This window comes from Hemiscyllium ocellatum, chromosome 2 (assembly GCF_020745735.1).
Source record: "Hemiscyllium ocellatum isolate sHemOce1 chromosome 2, sHemOce1.pat.X.cur, whole genome shotgun sequence".
Taxonomy (NCBI): domain Eukaryota; kingdom Metazoa; phylum Chordata; class Chondrichthyes; order Orectolobiformes; family Hemiscylliidae; genus Hemiscyllium; species Hemiscyllium ocellatum.
The window spans coordinates 90,493,862-90,512,641 of record NC_083402.1 but is presented as its reverse complement, the minus strand read 5'-3'; the positions used below and the strand labels follow the sequence as shown (position 1 = coordinate 90,512,641).

The 18,780-nt window shown below is 39.3% G+C and overlaps 1 protein-coding gene across 6 annotated transcripts in view; it reads right to left on the bottom strand.

The window, feature by feature from the left end:
- The window catches only part of dapk1 (death-associated protein kinase 1), a 253,471-nt gene that overhangs the window by 68,015 nt on the left and 166,676 nt on the right, over positions 1-18,780 (bottom strand). For all 6 annotated transcript variants that reach the window (XM_060838328.1, XM_060838343.1, XM_060838320.1 and 3 more), the window contains 3 exons: positions 15,544-15,741; positions 12,415-12,612; positions 8,645-8,743 (listed from right to left, as the gene is read on the bottom strand). In XM_060838328.1, coding sequence (XP_060694311.1) covers positions 8,645-8,743; positions 12,415-12,612; positions 15,544-15,741 — 495 coding nt within the window. The remainder of the gene's footprint in view (positions 1-8,644; positions 8,744-12,414; positions 12,613-15,543; positions 15,742-18,780) is intronic.

Below are 18,780 nucleotides of genomic sequence, written 5' to 3'. Positions count from 1 at the left end.
ATGCAATACTCCAGGTGCAGAATCACTGAAGGCTTATACAGTTGCAAGAATACTTCCCTATTTTTATACTCTATTCCTTCAGCAATAAGTGTCAGCATTCCAATTGCCTTCCTTATTACCTATTGTACCTTTATAATAGTTTCTATTCTACCAACCAAAATCAATAACCTCACACTGATCCGTGTTAAACTCTGAAAATGTGTTGCTGGTTAAAGCACAGCAGGTCAGGCAGCATCTCAAGAATAGGGAATTCGACGTTTCGAGCATAAGCCCTTCATCAGGCTTATGCTCGAAACGTCGAATTCCCTATTCCTGAGATGCTGCCTGACCTGCTGTGCTTTAACCAGCAACACATTTTCAGCTGTGATCTCCAGCATCTGCAGACCTCATTTTTTACCCGTGTTAAACTCTATCTACCAAAGTTTGGCCCATTCACTTAACCTATCCATACCCACATTCATTTGTAAAATTTTATTTCATATTGTAATTTACTTTCCCACTTATTTTAGTGTCATCAGCAAACCTGGCTGTAGTACCTTCTATCTCTGCAATCAGGTCATTAGTATAAATTATAAATAGTTGGAGTGTGAGGACTGAACCCTATGGTACCCCACTTCTTACATCTTATTAACCTGAAAAAGACCCATTTATCCCAACATACTGATTTCTGTTGAGTAGCCAATTCTCTATCCAAGGCAATCAATTACTTCCCAATCCCATGTCATCGGACCTTTTGTATTAAACTTTCATGTGGAACCTTATCAATGGCCTTCTGGAAATCCAGATGTACGGCATTTGCAAGATTGCCATTATCCACTTTGTCTGAAGAACTTTGGCAAAGTAGTCAAACACAATCTACCTCTCAGAGAACCATGCTGACCCTGATGGATCGAGTTCTGACTATTCGAATGTCCTTCTGTTTCTTCCTTAGTAATAGTAACAGTTTCCCAATGACATACATTAAACTAACTCTAGTTGCCTATTTTCTACATCCCACCATTTTTGATTAAAGGGCGTCATATTGGCACTTTCCAATCCACTGGAACCTTTCCTGCAAATCAGGGATTTTGGAATATTATAACCAATGGATCCAGTATCCCTTTTCCACTTTTTTTTTAAAAGAGATCTAGGATGTAGGCCATCAGGCCCTGGGAACTTAACTGCCTTCAATGCATTCTGCTCAATACAGAAATGATGATGATGATGGTGGTGTTACATTCGTCCCTTTGTATAATCTCTGCATTACCTATTGTTATTGGGATGATACTAATGTCCACACTATGAAAACTGAAGCAAAATATTGCTTTATCTGCCATTTCTGGGCTCCCAAGAATGAATTCCAGTCTCATCCTCCAAAGGATCACCATTCACTTTAGTTACTAATCTCCCTTTTATAGACTTGTAGCTTTTTTACATTTTGCACAGGTTAATTTACCTTCACCCTTTTAATTATTTGTTTTAAAGTAACCTTTTGTTGGTCTTAAAATGTTTCCCAATCTCCCTGCCTGCCACTGCCCTTTGCAATATGGCATGCCTTCATTTTTGCTCTTATGTTATCTTTAGCTTCTTTGTTTAGTTTTTTTCTTAAACTCCCCTTAGAACCTTTCTTCTTTTTTTGAAAATATTTTAATTGGGAATTGAATATCTCCTTAAACATCTGCCAGTCTTCATTAAATTTTAGTCTTTTAGCCTTTATACCCATGCTCTACATTAATGCCAGAAATGCAGAGATCCATCGGATAGTGACAAAAAAAAGGAGTGGGGTGGCAATCAAATGGTGACTGCCACCTCCAAGGAGTGGTAATGTTTCAAAAACACTTACTGAAACAGACAGCATTACAGTTCATTACAAACCTGGTTTGCCACAGGTATTTTTTAAATTCAGAATTAAATCTCTCTGATGTATCAAGCGATAACAGGAACCACCAAGTCAAAATCAGAACATGAGCCATCATTCTTATAAGGTGAATATCATGCTGATTCTTTTTCTCGAATACCATAGCTTGTAACAGAGTTAACAAATTGAATTCCCATATCACCACTTTAGGGACGCACATACCAAATCGGTGCATGTCACTCATGAAATTTAATTTAGCTTCATTTCAAATCTTTCTGCTATCATCAGCTGCTTTATTTAAAAGAAGGATCTTAACCATACATGTCAAAAGTTTATATTTCCATCTTTGTATTGCCCTGACCTAACATATTATTCTTGTTGGAAATAAGAAAATTGGAATGCTTTCCCACCTTCCTAGCTATATCCTTGCTCATGCATATTTGCCCTTTCATTTTTATTCCTTTTGCTATCCAGCCACTGGCTTTCAGCCAAATATGCAAAACTAGTTAACGAGTTGAGAAGATTTGTAGCTCAGGTTGAGGTTCTGGATGTAAGTTTGCTTGCTGAGCTGGAAGGTTACAAAACTAGTATCAAATGATTTTATTGGAAAAAGATCTAATGAGGCTCATGCTTTTCTTGCATGATTAAGAATTTAACAGCAGTATACCCTTCAATATTTAAATAAAAAAGTTTAATAGGTTTCTTAAATTAACATCCAATACTGCAATTTTTAAAAAGGGCAAAATTTACATAGTGAGTATATAGGATACACAATCTTCAGAATCAGTGCTGCTCACAGGAAACCTTGTCTGCCACTAGCACAGACCTGAATTCACGGGCCACCTTCTAGGATTTACGTTTGTTTTAAATAATATTAATTAAAACTCAGGGGAGTATGTCTGCAATTTAACCAATGTGCAGGATTCAAAAAGCTGATACCATAATATCAAAAGGCAGTAGCAGGTGTAGGCCATTCAGTCCATCAATCTTGCTTCACCATTCAATAACACCATGACTGATCAGATTGTGGCCTCAGCTCCATGTTCCTGCTGGCTCTCAACTTAACCTTTGAACATATTCCAGCCTCCCTGATGTCTTGGAGAAAAATGCTCCAAAGATTAATGACTTTCGTCAGACAAAATTCTTTACCATCTCCATCTTAATTGGGAGACTCCATTTTTAAAGCTGTACTCCCTATGTCTGGGTTGAAAGGAAATATCCTTTCAGCATCAACCATGTCAAGATCTCTCAGATTAGGGTGTAGGTTTGCTCGCTGAGCCGTAGGTTTGATATCCAGACGTTTCATTACCTGGCTGGGTAACATCATCAGTGATGACCTCCAAGTGAAGCGAAGCTGTTGTCTCCTGCTTTCTATTTATATGTTTATCCTGGATGGGGTTCCTAGGGTTTGTGGTGATGTCATTTCCTGTTTGTTTTCTGAGGGGTTGATAGATGGTATCTAGATCTGTGTTTGTTTATGGCGTTGTGGTTGGAGTGCCAGGCCTCTAGGAATTCTCTGGCATGTCTTTGCTTAGCCTGTCCGAGGATAGATGTGTTATCCCAGTCGAATTGGTGGGTTTTTTTTCAACCCCATCCAGGACAAACATATAAAATAGAAAGCAGGAGACAACAGCTTCGCTTCACTTGGAGGTCACCACTGATGATGTTACCTAGCCAGGTAATGAAACGTCTGGATATCAAACCTACAGATCAGCGAGCAAACCTACACCCTAAACCTCAACCTGAGCTACAAACCTTCACAAACCTTGCATCTCTCAGAATTTTATGTTTTAATAAGATTCATTCTTCTAAACACCAATGGACAAAGGGCCAACCTGCTCCATCTCCTCATAAGTGAAAACCATCATCCCAAGAAACAGCAGAGCGAATATTCTCTGAACTGTTTCCAATACAATTACAAGGAAATTCATGCTATCCACTATGCACCACACTCTCGACTCTGATCTACAGTCCTCACTTTCTCCTACATGGAATGGGTAATGCAGTAAATCAAAATCTGGGCACATGGCAGAAGGATACTGACTTTGACAGGAACTGTGTACCATTCAATCGTTAGATTCCTGTTAACAGTTAATGGAACTGAAGAGCCAGACATAGCCTTTGAGGTCAAAAGGAAATGACACAAAAAGCACTAGTTGTTTTTAAATTGTGCTGTTAATAAGCATCATGATGGCTAGGTGAAGCTGGTTTTCCTGTCATGGAAACATTTAGGTAGCTGTTTCGTTGGTGAAGTATGCATAATCGTCAGTAATATAGTCATTCTAGTTGGTACAGAGTGAGATAATGTGGATTACAGCATATCCCTTACATAAGGAGACCAACAGTGATAACAGTTCTCTCATATGGTGTCTCCAATACCCTGTACAGTTGGAGCAAGGATTTCCCTACTTACAAACTCCACACATTACCTTACAGCATATACAGAGGAACCTCGATTATCTGAATACCAATGATCCGAAAATCGGATTATCCGAAGGAGATCCCGAGGTCCCGATAGAAACATTACATCAAAGACGGGTTTCCAACATGATCGTGTCTTTTGTTTACAGTGATTAACCAGGCACTGTCTCCAAATGACTGACCTCCCGCCCTCTCTTACTCCTCACACATTCCCTGGAGTTCTACAGAGGGGTGTACCCTTCCCCAGATAATCTCTCCAACATTGTCCTGTACAGAGCAAACATGGAACCTGTCAAAAAGGTGCAGTAAAATGTGTGTGTGTGCGCACGCGCTGTTTGGAGACTTACCCCACAAAGGAAGCTGCTGCTGCAGCAGACTGGTTGTTGGTGTCCAGTCCGGCTGCCCCAGAGAGGGGGCGGTGTTGGAGGGGAGGTGAGGGCGGGAACGTTGTTGGGGTGCGGGCTCAGGGCGGGGTTGGGGGCAGGAGGGGGCATTGTTGGATAGGATTGGGGGGCTGTATTGAACAGGGTTGGGGGTGGGAGGGGACAGGGTTGGAGTGTATTTGGGGTGGTGTTGGAACGGGGTTGGTGGCAGAAAGGGGCGGAATTGGATGGTATTGGGGGTGGTGTTGGATGGGGTAGTGGGGGCGGGCTGTGGACAGTGTTGGGGGTGAGTGGGGGGCAGTGTTGGATGGAGTTGGAGTGGGGGGGGCGGTCTGTGGACGGTGTTGGGCAGCGAGCGGGAGGGCGGTGTTGAAGGGGTGGGGTGCGGGCAGGGGGCAGTGTTGGGAGAGGCAGGCTGGGGACAGTGTAGGCCAGGGTTGCGGGGCAGTGTTGGAGGGGGACAGGCTGGGGACAGTGGTGGACAGGGACAGGGGTCAGGCTGGGGGCAGTGTTGGGGGCGAGGGCTTGTGTGCTGCTGCAGTCTCCTGAATGGGGAGCAGACTTTAAAAACTCAACCCCAGAGGAAAGGCATTTGATCGATTACCCGAACGAAATAGTGCCCGCCCATCTCGCTTTGATAATCGAGGTTCCCCTGTATCTGTTTATTCAGTCCTTTTCTTGGCTTAGATAATTCTGGGTCGAGTGTGGTGCTGTAAAAGTACAGCAGATCAGGTAGCATCCGAGGAGCAGGAGAATCTACGTTGTGGGCATAGACCCTTCATCAGGAGGGAGGCTGGTGGGTCGGGGGCTGAGAGATAAATGGGTTGGTGGTGGGGCTAGGGGGAAGGTGACTGAGAATGCGATAGGTAGATGAAGGTGGGGGAAGAAGGCGATAGGTCAGAGAGGAGGGTGCAGGGGATAGACGGGAACCACAATGGACAGGTCAAGAGGGCGGTGCAGAGTTGGAAGCTTGGGACTGGGATAAGGTGGGGGAGGGGAAAATGAGGAAATTGGTGAAATCCACATTAATCCTGTGTGATTGCAGGGTCCTAAGGCAGACGATGAGGCGTTCTTCCTCTAGGTGTCTGGTGGTTAGAGTTTGGCAATGGAGGAGGCCCAGGACCTGTATTCCCTTGGTGGAGTGGGAGGGAGAGTTGAAGTGTTTAGCCACAGGGCAGTGGGGTTGGGTGGTGCAGGTGTCCCAGAGATGTTCTCTGAAATGATCCGCAAGTTGACATCCTGTTTCCCCGCTGTAGAGGAGGCCACATTGGCTGCAACAGTTACATTAGATGACATAAGTAGAGTTACAGGCAAATTTCTGTTGGATGTGGAAGGATCCATGGGGCCTTTGATGTGGGTGAGGGGGACGTGTGGGCGCAGAGTTTGCACTTTCTGCTGTGGTAGGGGAAGGTGTCAGAAGTAGAGTGAGGGCTGGTGGGAGGCATGCATCCGACAAGGGATCACAGAGGAATGGTCTCTCCGAAATGCTGATAGGGAAGGGGAGGGAAATGGTGGGGTCTGTTTGTAGGTAGTGGAAGTGGCGGATGATGATGAAATGTGTACGGTCGTTGGTGGGGTGGAAGGTGAGGACCAGGGGGTCTGTCCCTGTTGCGTTGGGAACAGTGGGGTTCAAGGGTGGAAGTGCAGGAAATGGAGGAGATGTGCTGTAGGGCATCGTTGACCACATCAGAGGGGAAATTGCAGTCTTTGGAGAAAGAGGCTATCTTTGATTTTCTATGGTGGTCATCCTAGGAGCAGATGTGGTGGAGGTGGAGGAATTGGGAGTAAGGGATGGCATTTTTACAGGAGGCAGGGTGGGAGGAGGTGTAGTCCAGATAACTGTGGGAGTCTGTGGGTTTGTAGTAGATGTCAGTGGTTAGTCAGCTGCCAGAGATGGCAAGGGAGAGGCCCAGTTCGGATTGTGGACTTGTTTAAACATTAGCTACGCACTTTTACTCACAGAAAATAATACTTAAACATTTCTTTTTAAAGAAATGATAGATTTTGCTTAAGCTTTTTGACTTGTACTCATCGAGACATTTTGCAAGAATCCAAATTCAAGTGAAAAACTAAAATTTATATACTGCATTAGAGAACAGTGCTAAATGGTTGGAAGTAGACTCCGATTGATAGAGGAGATGCCTCGGAGAATGTTGTTGCTGGGTCACCATAATCTTCCTAGACAATAGCGGCTGCTCTCTCATTAGAGAAAGAAGTGACTGGTGGTGATTTAACCTGAGGGCTGCCAAACCCTCAAGGAGAACCCTTCATGGTAACTTCAAACCAGTGATGGGAATTGGGCCATGCTGTTGGCATCACACTGCTCCATAAACCAATGATCTAGCCAACCGAGCTAAACTGATTCCCCTTGGAGAATGTACCCATCAACAGTTAATAGCTAGCTTGCCATGAACTATTTCTCTCCCCACACATGCTGGTAGCATCTGTGGAGAGAGAAGCACTGTTGCTTTATATTTCAGATTTTCAGCATCTGCTGTATTTGATGTTACGTTAGAACTAAACAAAAGGCAATAATTGAAGCACTGCATAAAATTCCGGCCACCCTATTACAGGAAGAATAACAATTACACTACAGAGGTTGCAAAGGAATTTTACCAGGAAGCTCTCAGGGCTGGAGGGTTGAAGCTACACGGAAATATTCCATAGTCTGGAGTTGTTTCTTTGTATCAGTTTGAAAGGGAGCCAATAAAGATGTATAAGGTGATTAGGGGCATTGATAGAGTTGGTAAGGCAATTTTTCCATCAATACAGGGCTCAATAACCAGGAGGCATAAATTTAAAATAAGTAGTAGAAGGCTAAGAGGAGAGCCAAGAAAAAGTGTCATATCTGACTCAATGATAATTCTGTTTCTCTCTCCACAGATGCTACCAGACCTGTTAAGTTTGTCAAGCATTGTGTTTTGGCAAGCATAACGTTTTTGCTCTTACATTCTATTCCTCAGCTAATAAAGACAAGTATCCCATGTGCCTTCTTAACCACTATCTACAGGTCCTGCTACCTTCAGGCATCTGTGGATATGCACTTCTGCAAATAGCTTTCCTGTCCACTTGGGCCAAACTGTACCTTAGCTTTAGTGAAACTGCACCTTAGCTTAGTAAAATTTGCTTTTTCCTTGTCTCCCAGAACTTCTATTCTTGGTTCATTCCCATCCTTTTTCCATAACTATCTTAAATCTAACGGAGTTATGGTCACAGGATATAGTCAATCTATTTGCATTTACAGAAGAATGTGAAAATTATAGGTTAAAGGAATATGATAAACGTGATTGCTTTAGTGAACTTCTATTTAAAAGATCAACAACTCATAATTCCAACACTATTTAGTTAACGAGCCAGAATCGGACCATTTGTTGTAAGTAGCATGGTTCACCTGGACATATAAAATGGTGACTGTGCAAGTGCAGTGAGAGTATACCACAACTCACAAATTAATATAAAGAAGTAAAAATTTCAATAGCTCAGTTGGGAAGTGTAACTCAAAGAACAGGTTCACCCTTGAATTATCCTGAATTTCCAGGCAGCACTACAGTTTACATCATCTCTAGCTGGACTGAAGACTAAAATGCTAGCTGAAGTTCCAATACTATTCAGTACCAGTGATCTCTATGAAGAGAAGATTAGGATGGTTTTGTACATTGAAAGGCTACTGAGTGAGATATCAGAGTGCTGATATTGATACAAATTAGCAATTGGCCACATCATACTATAGACAGAAACCCTGTACTCACTTTAGAAAATCTTAGTATATTGTCTTGTTTTATAGAGTACATGACAAGGTCCAAGTAAGTTTAATTTACTGGTATAGCATTAAAATTGAGACATTACCATCTGACTATTGCTTTCAGTACTTAGAGTCGAGTTCAGAAAACAAATACAGAATCAGTGCAGTCAAACATCATTCCTGATGCTTAGGTGAGATAATTGAGAAAATGAACAGCACTGACTAAATTACAGCTTTGAGAAAAAGGATCAGTCAACTTACTGAACTAACAGCTTCTACATTAGCACCAGCAAGGCAGAGGTGACGAACAACATCAAGACTCCCGTTGTTCGCAGCTAAATGCAAAGGCGTTCGTCCATACTGTAAAAGAAAAATATTTAAAAGCAGGTAGGGCATTAATGCTTTTCTAAAAAAAAAAGTGACTTCCACTACAATCCATTTTTTTTCTGAAAGCAGAAAATGTTTCACTGCTAGCTTACTCCCTACTCACCACCTCTCTTCCACTTCTAGACATGCTTAAAGGGGAGCCGACCTTTAATTAGTCTCAAAGTTCTGGGACTGGGAATTGGGAGAATAAAATCAATCAGGACTTTCTTTATTGAGACTATCCTTACAACCTTGAATTGTATGCTACAGGTTGGCTGAGATGATCCTCAAATTCCACAAATCCACTAAAAACTCACATGCCCAGCCTCGTACAGGGTACACCAACAGTCATAACGTTCAGGGAAGGGACACCGACATCTGTGGAATGAAACCCAGTCACTTCACAAGTAAAGGAATGAGGCAAAGACAGGGGTAGAAAAGAATGATGCCCAATTTTGATTTATTTCCTTACATTCAACATTGAATAAGTTGTGATTTGGAGATGCCGGTGTTGGACTGGGGTGTACAAAGTCAAAAATCTCACAACACCAGGTTATAGTCCAACAAGTTTAATTGGAAGCACACTAGCTTTCAGAGTGTCGCTCCTGCATATCACCTGATGAAGGAGCGATGCTCCGAAAGCTAGTGTGCTTCCAATTAAACCTGTTGGACTATAACCTGGTGTTGTGTGATTTTTAGCTTTGAATAAGTTAGGCTGATTAGAAATGGTGTGAGCGTCAAAGTCTTGTAACAGCCAACAATATTTTGAATTTCAGAAATACTTCAGGGATATTGTAAGGTCTGTACAAAATATTGGTTAATAATTAATTGAAATGCTGTTTGCAGTTCTGAGATGTCTATTTTGGCAAGCATAGTCAATCCATATGGGACAAGTGCACCAGATGATACCAAGGATGGAAAATTATAACTATCAGGAGAAACTCTACACTACTCAGACTATTTAAACAGCAGTAAATATAGCCAGGTCAAACTAGTGTTAAGTAGTCATTAATGTAAGATTAGGAGAAAGTGAGGACTGCAGATTCTGGAGATCAGAGTCAAAAAGTGTAGCGCTGAAAAAGCACAGTAAGTCAAGCAGCATCCGAGGAGCAGGAGGGTCAATGTTGCAGACATAAGCCCTTCATCAGGAATATAAGATTGACATTTAGAATGACAAAAAGGGCTTAACAAGTTTCTTTATGCAGAAAACAGAATAGTTTTCCAACGGCAGTGACTGAATAACATTACATTTTAAGAGAAAATTAAGCAAGAACTATAGAATGGTCAGGTCAGAAGAGATCATTTTGGATCGTAAAGAGCTAGTTGAGACAACATGCTCAATTAGTAACTTACATTGTAAACATTTATGGCTAGATTACTCTTCAGAATAAAACTAATCTCTAAATTACTAAAAGCATGAAAGTACGATAGTAACATCATTAGCTCAATGTTTATAACACAAAATAACGCCAGCAAACTTTAGTTGCTATTTACTACAGGAAAGTAATTCAGTGCTTTGTATATTTAGGCATTAAAAGACATTGTAAAATGAAGATACACATACAACTTTTACAACAGTGAGGGAATAGCACACCCTACATTCATGCCTACCTCAATGACTGGACACTAAACAAACTGTCAGAATATCTTGACAGGACAGAAGTAAGCCACTTCAGCCAAGCCAAAAATCTTTTAACCTTGGTTTTAAAACTTGTACTGACTTAATTTCAATAGATTTTTGAGAGAAAATTCCAGATTTCCACTACCTTTTGTGTGAAGAAATATTTTTTGACTTCACCACTGAAATGAGTTCTAATGTTAAGATACCAGACTACTTGCTTAGGACTTCCTTAGCAGATAAAATGGATTCTCCCTGTGTATATCCATCAAATCTTTAGTCTCCCATACTCAAGTGACTATAAATCTATGCAACCTGTAACAGATTCCTGGGATTAGCGAATTATACAATGAGGACTGACAAGGTCAATGTTTCCTAGAATTAAGATGCACATGAGGCGACTGTTAATGATTTGTTGATATTAAAGATACACAGAGAATGGGCAATGTTTAATGACTGGGATCACATATAAATAGAGTAGGCAAAGGGTTTTGTGGTGCAAGAGTGCCCCTACCTCTGGGCCAGAGGTCTAAGTTCAAATCCCACCTGTCCCTGTACTGTAACATGCCTGAACAAGATGATTAAAGATGTATACTGGGTTAGGAAACAGGCATCTGTAATGCTGCATTTTGGGAATACATGTACAAATAAGGAAAAGAACGGTGTCTTGATTTATACTTTCAACACTATCTGTCTTGAATCCATTTAATACAACAAACAAACATGTAACATTCCTCTGAAATCTGGCATGACGAATGGGGAGAGATTGCTTTTCTTGCAGGAGAAGTCTGAAAGTAGAGGTTACAGTTGCAGAACAAGGGGTTGGGCAATTAGAAGTGAGGTAAGGAGACATTTTCCCACTCAAAAGAGTTCTGAACCTGAGGTATTCTTTACCGCAGGGGCTGTGGATGCTCAGTTATTTTAAATATTTAAGACAGAGATCAATAGATTCATAGGATAATAATGGGATTGAAGGATATGGGAATAGCCCAGGAACATTGAGTTGAGGTAAATAATAAATCATAAACCTACTCAATAGCAGAGTAGGATTGAATGGTTTGCTTTATCTCCTATTTCATTAGTTCTAAGCAGTCTTCATAATTTAATCTTGATACTATTCTGGTAATGGGTAACATGGCAAAGTCTCTATATCCCTAATATGCAGGTTTTCACCACATAACCATCTACAAATGAGTAGGTGCTTTCCCCTACCTGAATCAGTCTGTAGAATGTAGTAGTGTGATGATGCGTCTGATTATATAGCTAATGCACCATAATGTTTGATAATTGAAAAAAAAAAGATGCAAAACTAATAAAACATACCTGAAGGCAAAATTACTAAACATTTCAATTCTGACCATTTGAAGCTTTGTAAGTAGTACAAAAATATCTGCTTAACAGTTAACAAAACGGAGATGGTTTTAGGCTATATGAAGTTGGATGATCCAAAATTTGAAAATCTCTTAATAGAAATGCATTTCGCAACAACCTTTTAAAAAGAGTACATTTTTAAATATCCCACAAAAAGAATCATGTAAGGAGGATATCAGGATAAATTATCAAAAGCTTGGTCAAGTATGTCAGTTTAGAATTGTCTTAAGGAGGACAGAGAATGAATTGAACTCAAGGGAATTCTATAGTTTAATGCAAGTGGTGGAGTAACCAAAATTGGGGACTATCCAATAGTGTCTCTATTGGAAAGATGCAGAGGTTTGCAGAGTAGCATTTATCACACAACAGGTTCAGGCAAATAGCTTCTAAGTTGCTGTACACATCTAAGGGGGAACCACAGTGCTGTTCAGGATTATAGGAGAACTGAAGTCCATCATTCTCTTCACCCAGTGTCTAACATGCCTGATCAAAAAATATTATCCATCCAGTAGTGGATAGGGTTTCCCTTTACTAAAGCAATGGTCACATAAAAACTTGATTAGTACAAGGGTTTCATTTGCAAGAAGTTGCAGGACTATGAATACAATAGAAAATCTGATTGTCACACAATGAATTGTATGTTATTACAGAAAACCTTTAATGATGGTGTTATTACCTTATTAGTTAGATCAAGGTTGCAATTTGCATCACAGAGAGCCATAACAATAGCCAAATTGCCATCTTTGCAGGCTACATGTAGAGCTGAACTACCATGTCGATCTTGTACATCGATGAAACATCCTTGGTTTAGCAGATATTTCACCACTTCTATCTGACATCTTCGTACTGCTAAGTGCAGAGCTGTGTGACCATCCTGAAAAAAACAAAATGCAAACTTATACAGCTCTGTGAGAAAATACATTGGAATAGAAACTAGTATTTGTTGAGCTTCATTTTCAGGTGCGAAACGGGTACAAAGTAATACAATTTAGCATTGGGATTATCTGCACCCAATCTGTGAAAGCGCTGGTCCAACAATCAAAATCCCAGGCCTATTTTAAAATTACACTGGAAAATTGCCTAAAATAGACTGTGAATATCCACATTAGGAGACTGAAATTTATTTAAAAATTCTTCTGATAAATTCATTACTTCAAGAGGGTAAGAGCAGTTAAGTTTTTCAAGATTCTTCAGCATCTACTGCCCAAATATAAATTCTTGTCCCATATGACTCAAAAGCTCTTCTCTAACTCAAGAGAGGTTGAGCCTCTGCAACTTTTATTTGGGCCTAAGAATGGACTCAAATCAATTTTACCCAATATAGTGTGGAACCTCATTATGGTAAGGTCAACTCTCTTGTTGGAACATAATTCTCTTTTATGAAAGGGATGGATTTATGAAAAGCCCATACAATGGTAAACTATCCCTGTAAACCCTAGCTCTCATGCAGTTCGCAATTAAATGGTACACTAGATAGAAGTATGAGAAATATATAATCCAGAAATACCTCAATAATGGGTATTTTCCACTTTCCCTGAAAACCTCTCCATTACAAATATTAATAAATAGAGAAACATTTTAATCCATGTACCACTTGCTAAAAATGTTGGCCATCAATATTATATAATCAGATGATTTTAAAACAAAAAGGTCTTTCAAACATGTCCCAATCAAGACTTTGTTTCTAAACTTTGTAAAAATAGGGATTTGGAAGCAAACTTCCATTAAATTATTTACAGTTAACCTAATTATTTGTTGGTTTCAACCTCTAACATACTGTCGAATCTTGGTGACTTAATTCATTTTCAGCCCTTGAAAGCAAAAACTATAAAGCATCTAGAGTCACCAATTTTTCTTCCCAATTTGCTTCATTTGTTTTTCCTGGTTAGGATTTCACCTACTTCCAGACAATTATTCTTACGTCAGTGCTTTGTTTTCTTGCCTAGGTTCCAGCCATCAGCAGCAGAAATACTGGCAGATTTTCCATAACATAGATAGCTATTCTGCAATTAATTGAAGCATCAATATTCCTGCACATGAACATCAGCACAGAGAAGTGATTATGTTTAACACTTTGTTAGTGTGTCAGCCTAAGTGAGTCACTGCTGTAACTATTTGAGTCTACTCTTCCTTTTCAATGGTGAGAATAAATCATCTAGGTTAAGACTTCACAGTTTCCGATAGTTTTGTGCGTGCAAGTTGATCTGCAATGGATGGAAGTGAGCAATCTTAAAATGGAACCTCATCATATCCTCATCCAACTTCTGCTTTGCAGGAATTGAAACCAAAATTTTGCTGGTCTACATGGCTCACAATTAGAGAATTCTTTTGTATCTTAATATGCAAGTGTGGAGGAAGAAAAACATAATCAAGAATTTGGCTCAGGATCTTTTCTTTCTTGATGCTGCAGAAAGCATTGTAAGGATGTGATTTAATTCCTTCACTTGCATTTCCTCCATGGAAAAAGTAAACTTGTTCTTTTGGAACCCCAGTGGTTTGATGACCTGTACAATCTCACTGACTGCGAAAGTTTGAAAATCCAAATGACCATTTGACAAATCAAGACTTCTGCAATTTACAAGCTGTTTCTGCTTACTTTGGTTATTGCGGTAATTAAAATCATATGCTTGCAGCCAATACAATACACAAGTAAGTGGTTGCAGAAATGTCAAACAATGTACAGCAACCAAATTTCACAAATGTTACATTAGCATTGCCAACCTTCTGAAAATCTGGCAAATGCTCACTTACTTCTTTTATTTATTTGTTCGTAGGATATAGGTGTCACTGGCTAGGGCACATTTATTAGCCATCTCCAACTGGCCTTGAGGTGGTGATAGTGAGCTGCTAGTTTGAGCCACTGCAATTCATGTGGAGTGGGTACTGCGCAGGGCTATTAGGAGGGAGTTCTAGGAACTTGACCCAGCTCGTTGAAAATTGATACTTAGTGGTACAAGTAGAATAACAGAATCAAAATGTGCTCTTACAATGTAATTTATTCATTCTAAATTACAGAAGGTTGCCATCCAAGTGCCATTCCACCTGCCTCTTTTTCTAATAATTTGGCTCTTGCCCTAGTGTGAAAATTATTCACTTGCATTTTCTTTGTATTGACAATTCCGTTGCTGGGATGAGAACCAGATTTAACAAAATAAACATGGATGTTTGCATGTTTGTTAGTTTCCAACAATGTTAGCTTAAAAATTGTTAATGTAAAAGTGCTCATTTTTCTTAAAGAAGAAATTTCAGTAGAAAGAAACCAGAATCGCACTTTAAAAACAGCCTGCCGAGAATTGCTTTTCTCTCACAGAATGATATTAAACATGGGAAATGACTCATGTGCTAATGCTACAAGTATCAAGATCAGAGCAATATGACCAATTTTGCAATACCACTTTGAGAACAAATGTATGCAATAAAGGGCTACTGTAGATACTGAAAAAGAACATTACAATATGCTAGCAGACATTGCTGGCAAAAGAATCTTTATTGGTTTTGCTGCCAAAATAATGGTCATACATAACCAATATTCAAATCATATGGAGATGCTGGTGTTGGACAGGGGTGGATAAAGTCAGAAGTCACATGACACAGGTTTATTTAGGTGACTTCACCTGACGAAGGAGGAGTTCTCAACCTGGTGTCATTTGACATCTGACAAATTCCAACTAACTTCCTTCACGGTTAGCTGAAAAGTGTACAGAAAAACATATCAACCACAGAATGCATACCAAGATCAAATCAAAAATAAATAATTAATATTACAAAGCTGGATATTCAAACATGTAATATACTCAGAACTTACTGTGTCAGTTACATCGACATCTGCATTATGTTCTATTAAACATTCCACAATTTCCACAAAGCCTCTTGCTGCTGCAGTCAGGAGGGGAGTCTCTCCTTCTTTATTTCTAATATGAACAGAGGCATTAGCTTCACAGAGTGCCTTGGCTACAGCATAGTAACCATGCCAAGATGCACAGTGTAAAGGGGTTTCTTGGTCCTAAAGAAACAAACAATAAAAAGGATCACAACTGATAAACTTTGAATAAATTGAGCACAAAAAAAAACATCAATTGATAATGAAATTAGAAAATCTACACCAAAGTGTTCAATAATGTAATGGCACAATTGCATGCGACTAAGTAAACTCAGTGATGAGTACTTAGCATCATTTTCCAGCAGAATGTAGAGTCTCAAGTCAAAAGTTTGAATGGGATCCCTGCAATGCAACCAGCACTCCTGACTTGTGCATGTATTACTGTACCAACCAAACAGTGACTGGAAAATGGAATAAGTTAAATGTCGAGCATAAATTCTCTATTGGATTGAGCATTGCCAATATTCCACTAAAAATCTGTCAAACTTTGTTCACGCATTGGTAGGGATCTACTATGGTGCAATGAATCGAAGTTGTAGACATGAGAGCACTTACCAACTCTGAATGGAACCAAAGTTATAATCAGATCACATCTAAATAGCAGAAATAAATAAGCATTTCAAGTATAAAACACATGGAAGGAAACAGACTAAAACAACTGTAGCTGAGATCTTGCAGTCAGTGACAAAATGACAGCACATGTTCCTGACATTTAAGCAGGCTGCTCACAAAGATCTAGCATGGATTTGCCCTTTAACTTGGTGCCAAACTGAAGAGGATCTCTAAGCATCTCATAACAATAATGTCATTAAGCAAGATAAGCAGCCAATAGCATCGAAGTGACTTCACAAATCGGAAGATAAAATGCACTGATTATCCCGTGCATGTATTCAAATTTGATAGAGTAAAATAAATTAATAGAACTACACAAGATTAAAAAAGTAGAATCTAAAATATTAAACTTTTTAAAAGGTATTAAAATTGTAGAAATCACCATAAAGTGATCCTAGAATTCTCGGCAGATCAGCTCACGTGGTTGAAAAGTCCTGTATCCCAAGGCATCTATATCCCACAGGGAATGTCAAAATCCTGTTCTATTTTTCAAAGGATGGAAAGAAAATAAAAGTGCACCAATCAATTCACTGAACTAGTAACTGCACTGCACAAGGTGAGGCAAGGCTCAGAAATTCAAGGCTCAATTCTGGCTCTCTGTTCAAGTAACTGATTGCAGCCAAGACCACAGAAATGGGGAAAAAAAAAATCACCCATAATCTCCTCTCCTTACAAATTAACTAGTGGCCCTTGCCAAAGTGTAAATATGTAGATACTGCATAGGGGGAGAATTACATTTGGTCTCTCAAACATCTTGTTAACAATTGCCAATGGGAAACACACAAATAAACAATTTCCGAGAAGTATCGTCCTTCAGCACCATGAACAAATTAGGGAAGGAAACAACAAAGATCATTCACTCACTTGTTTAGGGTTATATTCACTTAGTGGTAGAATGCTGTATATCCATTGGCAGGGTGCTAACATGATTGCTTGTCAAATTTTAAGTTTGCATGAATCATTGACTACAAAAAGCTGGAATAGAAACTAATTTTGTCATATTTCTATACAATGTCTTCAATCAGTTCTTTGAGATTTACAGAGTTTCATTGTTGGTAGAAATTTCACACAACTTTCTCACTGAGAACACTCTACCTGATCTACTCGTGTTGGTACCTGAGCAAGATATGAGAAGTTTCCAGGATGTTCAGCATATTTCCTTGCTGAAAATTGCCATTTTAATCTTTAAATATTGCATAGTACTCAAGTCTAAGAACATCCATAAGGAATTGTGGGTGTGATAGGTTTTCCTACCAATCAATGATACAGCATAGGACAATCCTTTCCTTAAGTGGTGTAGCACCAAATACTGTATTGCACACAGAAAGATGCATATTTGCAACTGAGAGTGATCACCTTGTGTTTCACTGCCTGAAAAAGGGTGGCAGAAATAGGAAACCTTCATCACATTTAAAACTGCCAGCCATTGAAAAAAAATCATTAGTAGTCAACAGATGACACAGAATTGTTACTTCAACCTCTCAAACCGATAACTATGTAAACTCTACCAATCATTGTTTCTAAAGCAACCAGATTAGGAAAGATCTCTGAAAAATGATGAGTTAGCCGACCCAATTAAGCTCGTCATTGAGACTCAAGTCAGCCTCACTGTTTCCAGTATAGTTAAAAAGAAAAAGATCCTGTTTCAGATCAACTCCTAATAGTTCATATCATAGAGTATTATATAATCAGTTGGCGAGAGTGTTAAAGGTAAAGTACTGTAGACTCTGGAATTTTAAACATAGATAGAATGCTGGAATGCATAGAAATTTCAGTAGATCGGATAGCATGTGTGGAGAGAGAAACAGAGTTAACGCTTTGAGCCCGACATGACTCTTCCTTAGAACTCTAAAGTAGAGTCATACTACACTCGAAACATTAATGCTGTCAACCTGCCTAGGAAAAAAAGAAATGCATCTCTTGTCTTAAATGGGAAGCCCTTAACTTTGAACTCTTATTCAATTATGTTTATGCTTCAAAATAAGCAGACCAAGGTTAAAGTATTTCATAAACAGTCTTGCTCATGTTCAAAACAAACTGTAGCAAAATTTCCCTACTTTTATATCCCATTCACACTGTAGTTAACAACAAAATTCCATTTAGCTTCCAAATCCATTGTTGCACTTAATTCTTGTTTTGTAATTCATGTACTGTACTAGGATACTCAGATCTCTCTGTACGACAGTTCTGCAACCTCTCTTCGTGAAAATAAATATGAAGAATGGCCATTTGGCTAAAGAATTAGAGAGCTGTGGCAACCGCAGAACAGTGCTCCGACAGGGATCTTCTTGAAATAAGGAATTTATGTAAACTAAATGAAAGGGATACAGTCATAAACTGTTGAATTCAATGTATTTCTGTCTACAAAGTCACACACATCTAATGAATAGGGACCATTTTAAAAAATGCATCAATAATTTTACCTTCTTCTCGAACTTGCTTGTGAACAGTAATCACCATGAATGTACTTTCAGAATACAGACACTATTTTTCAAATTTCAATTGATTACTCAGATTTAGTTCCTTAATAATCTCTATAGACAAAAAAAA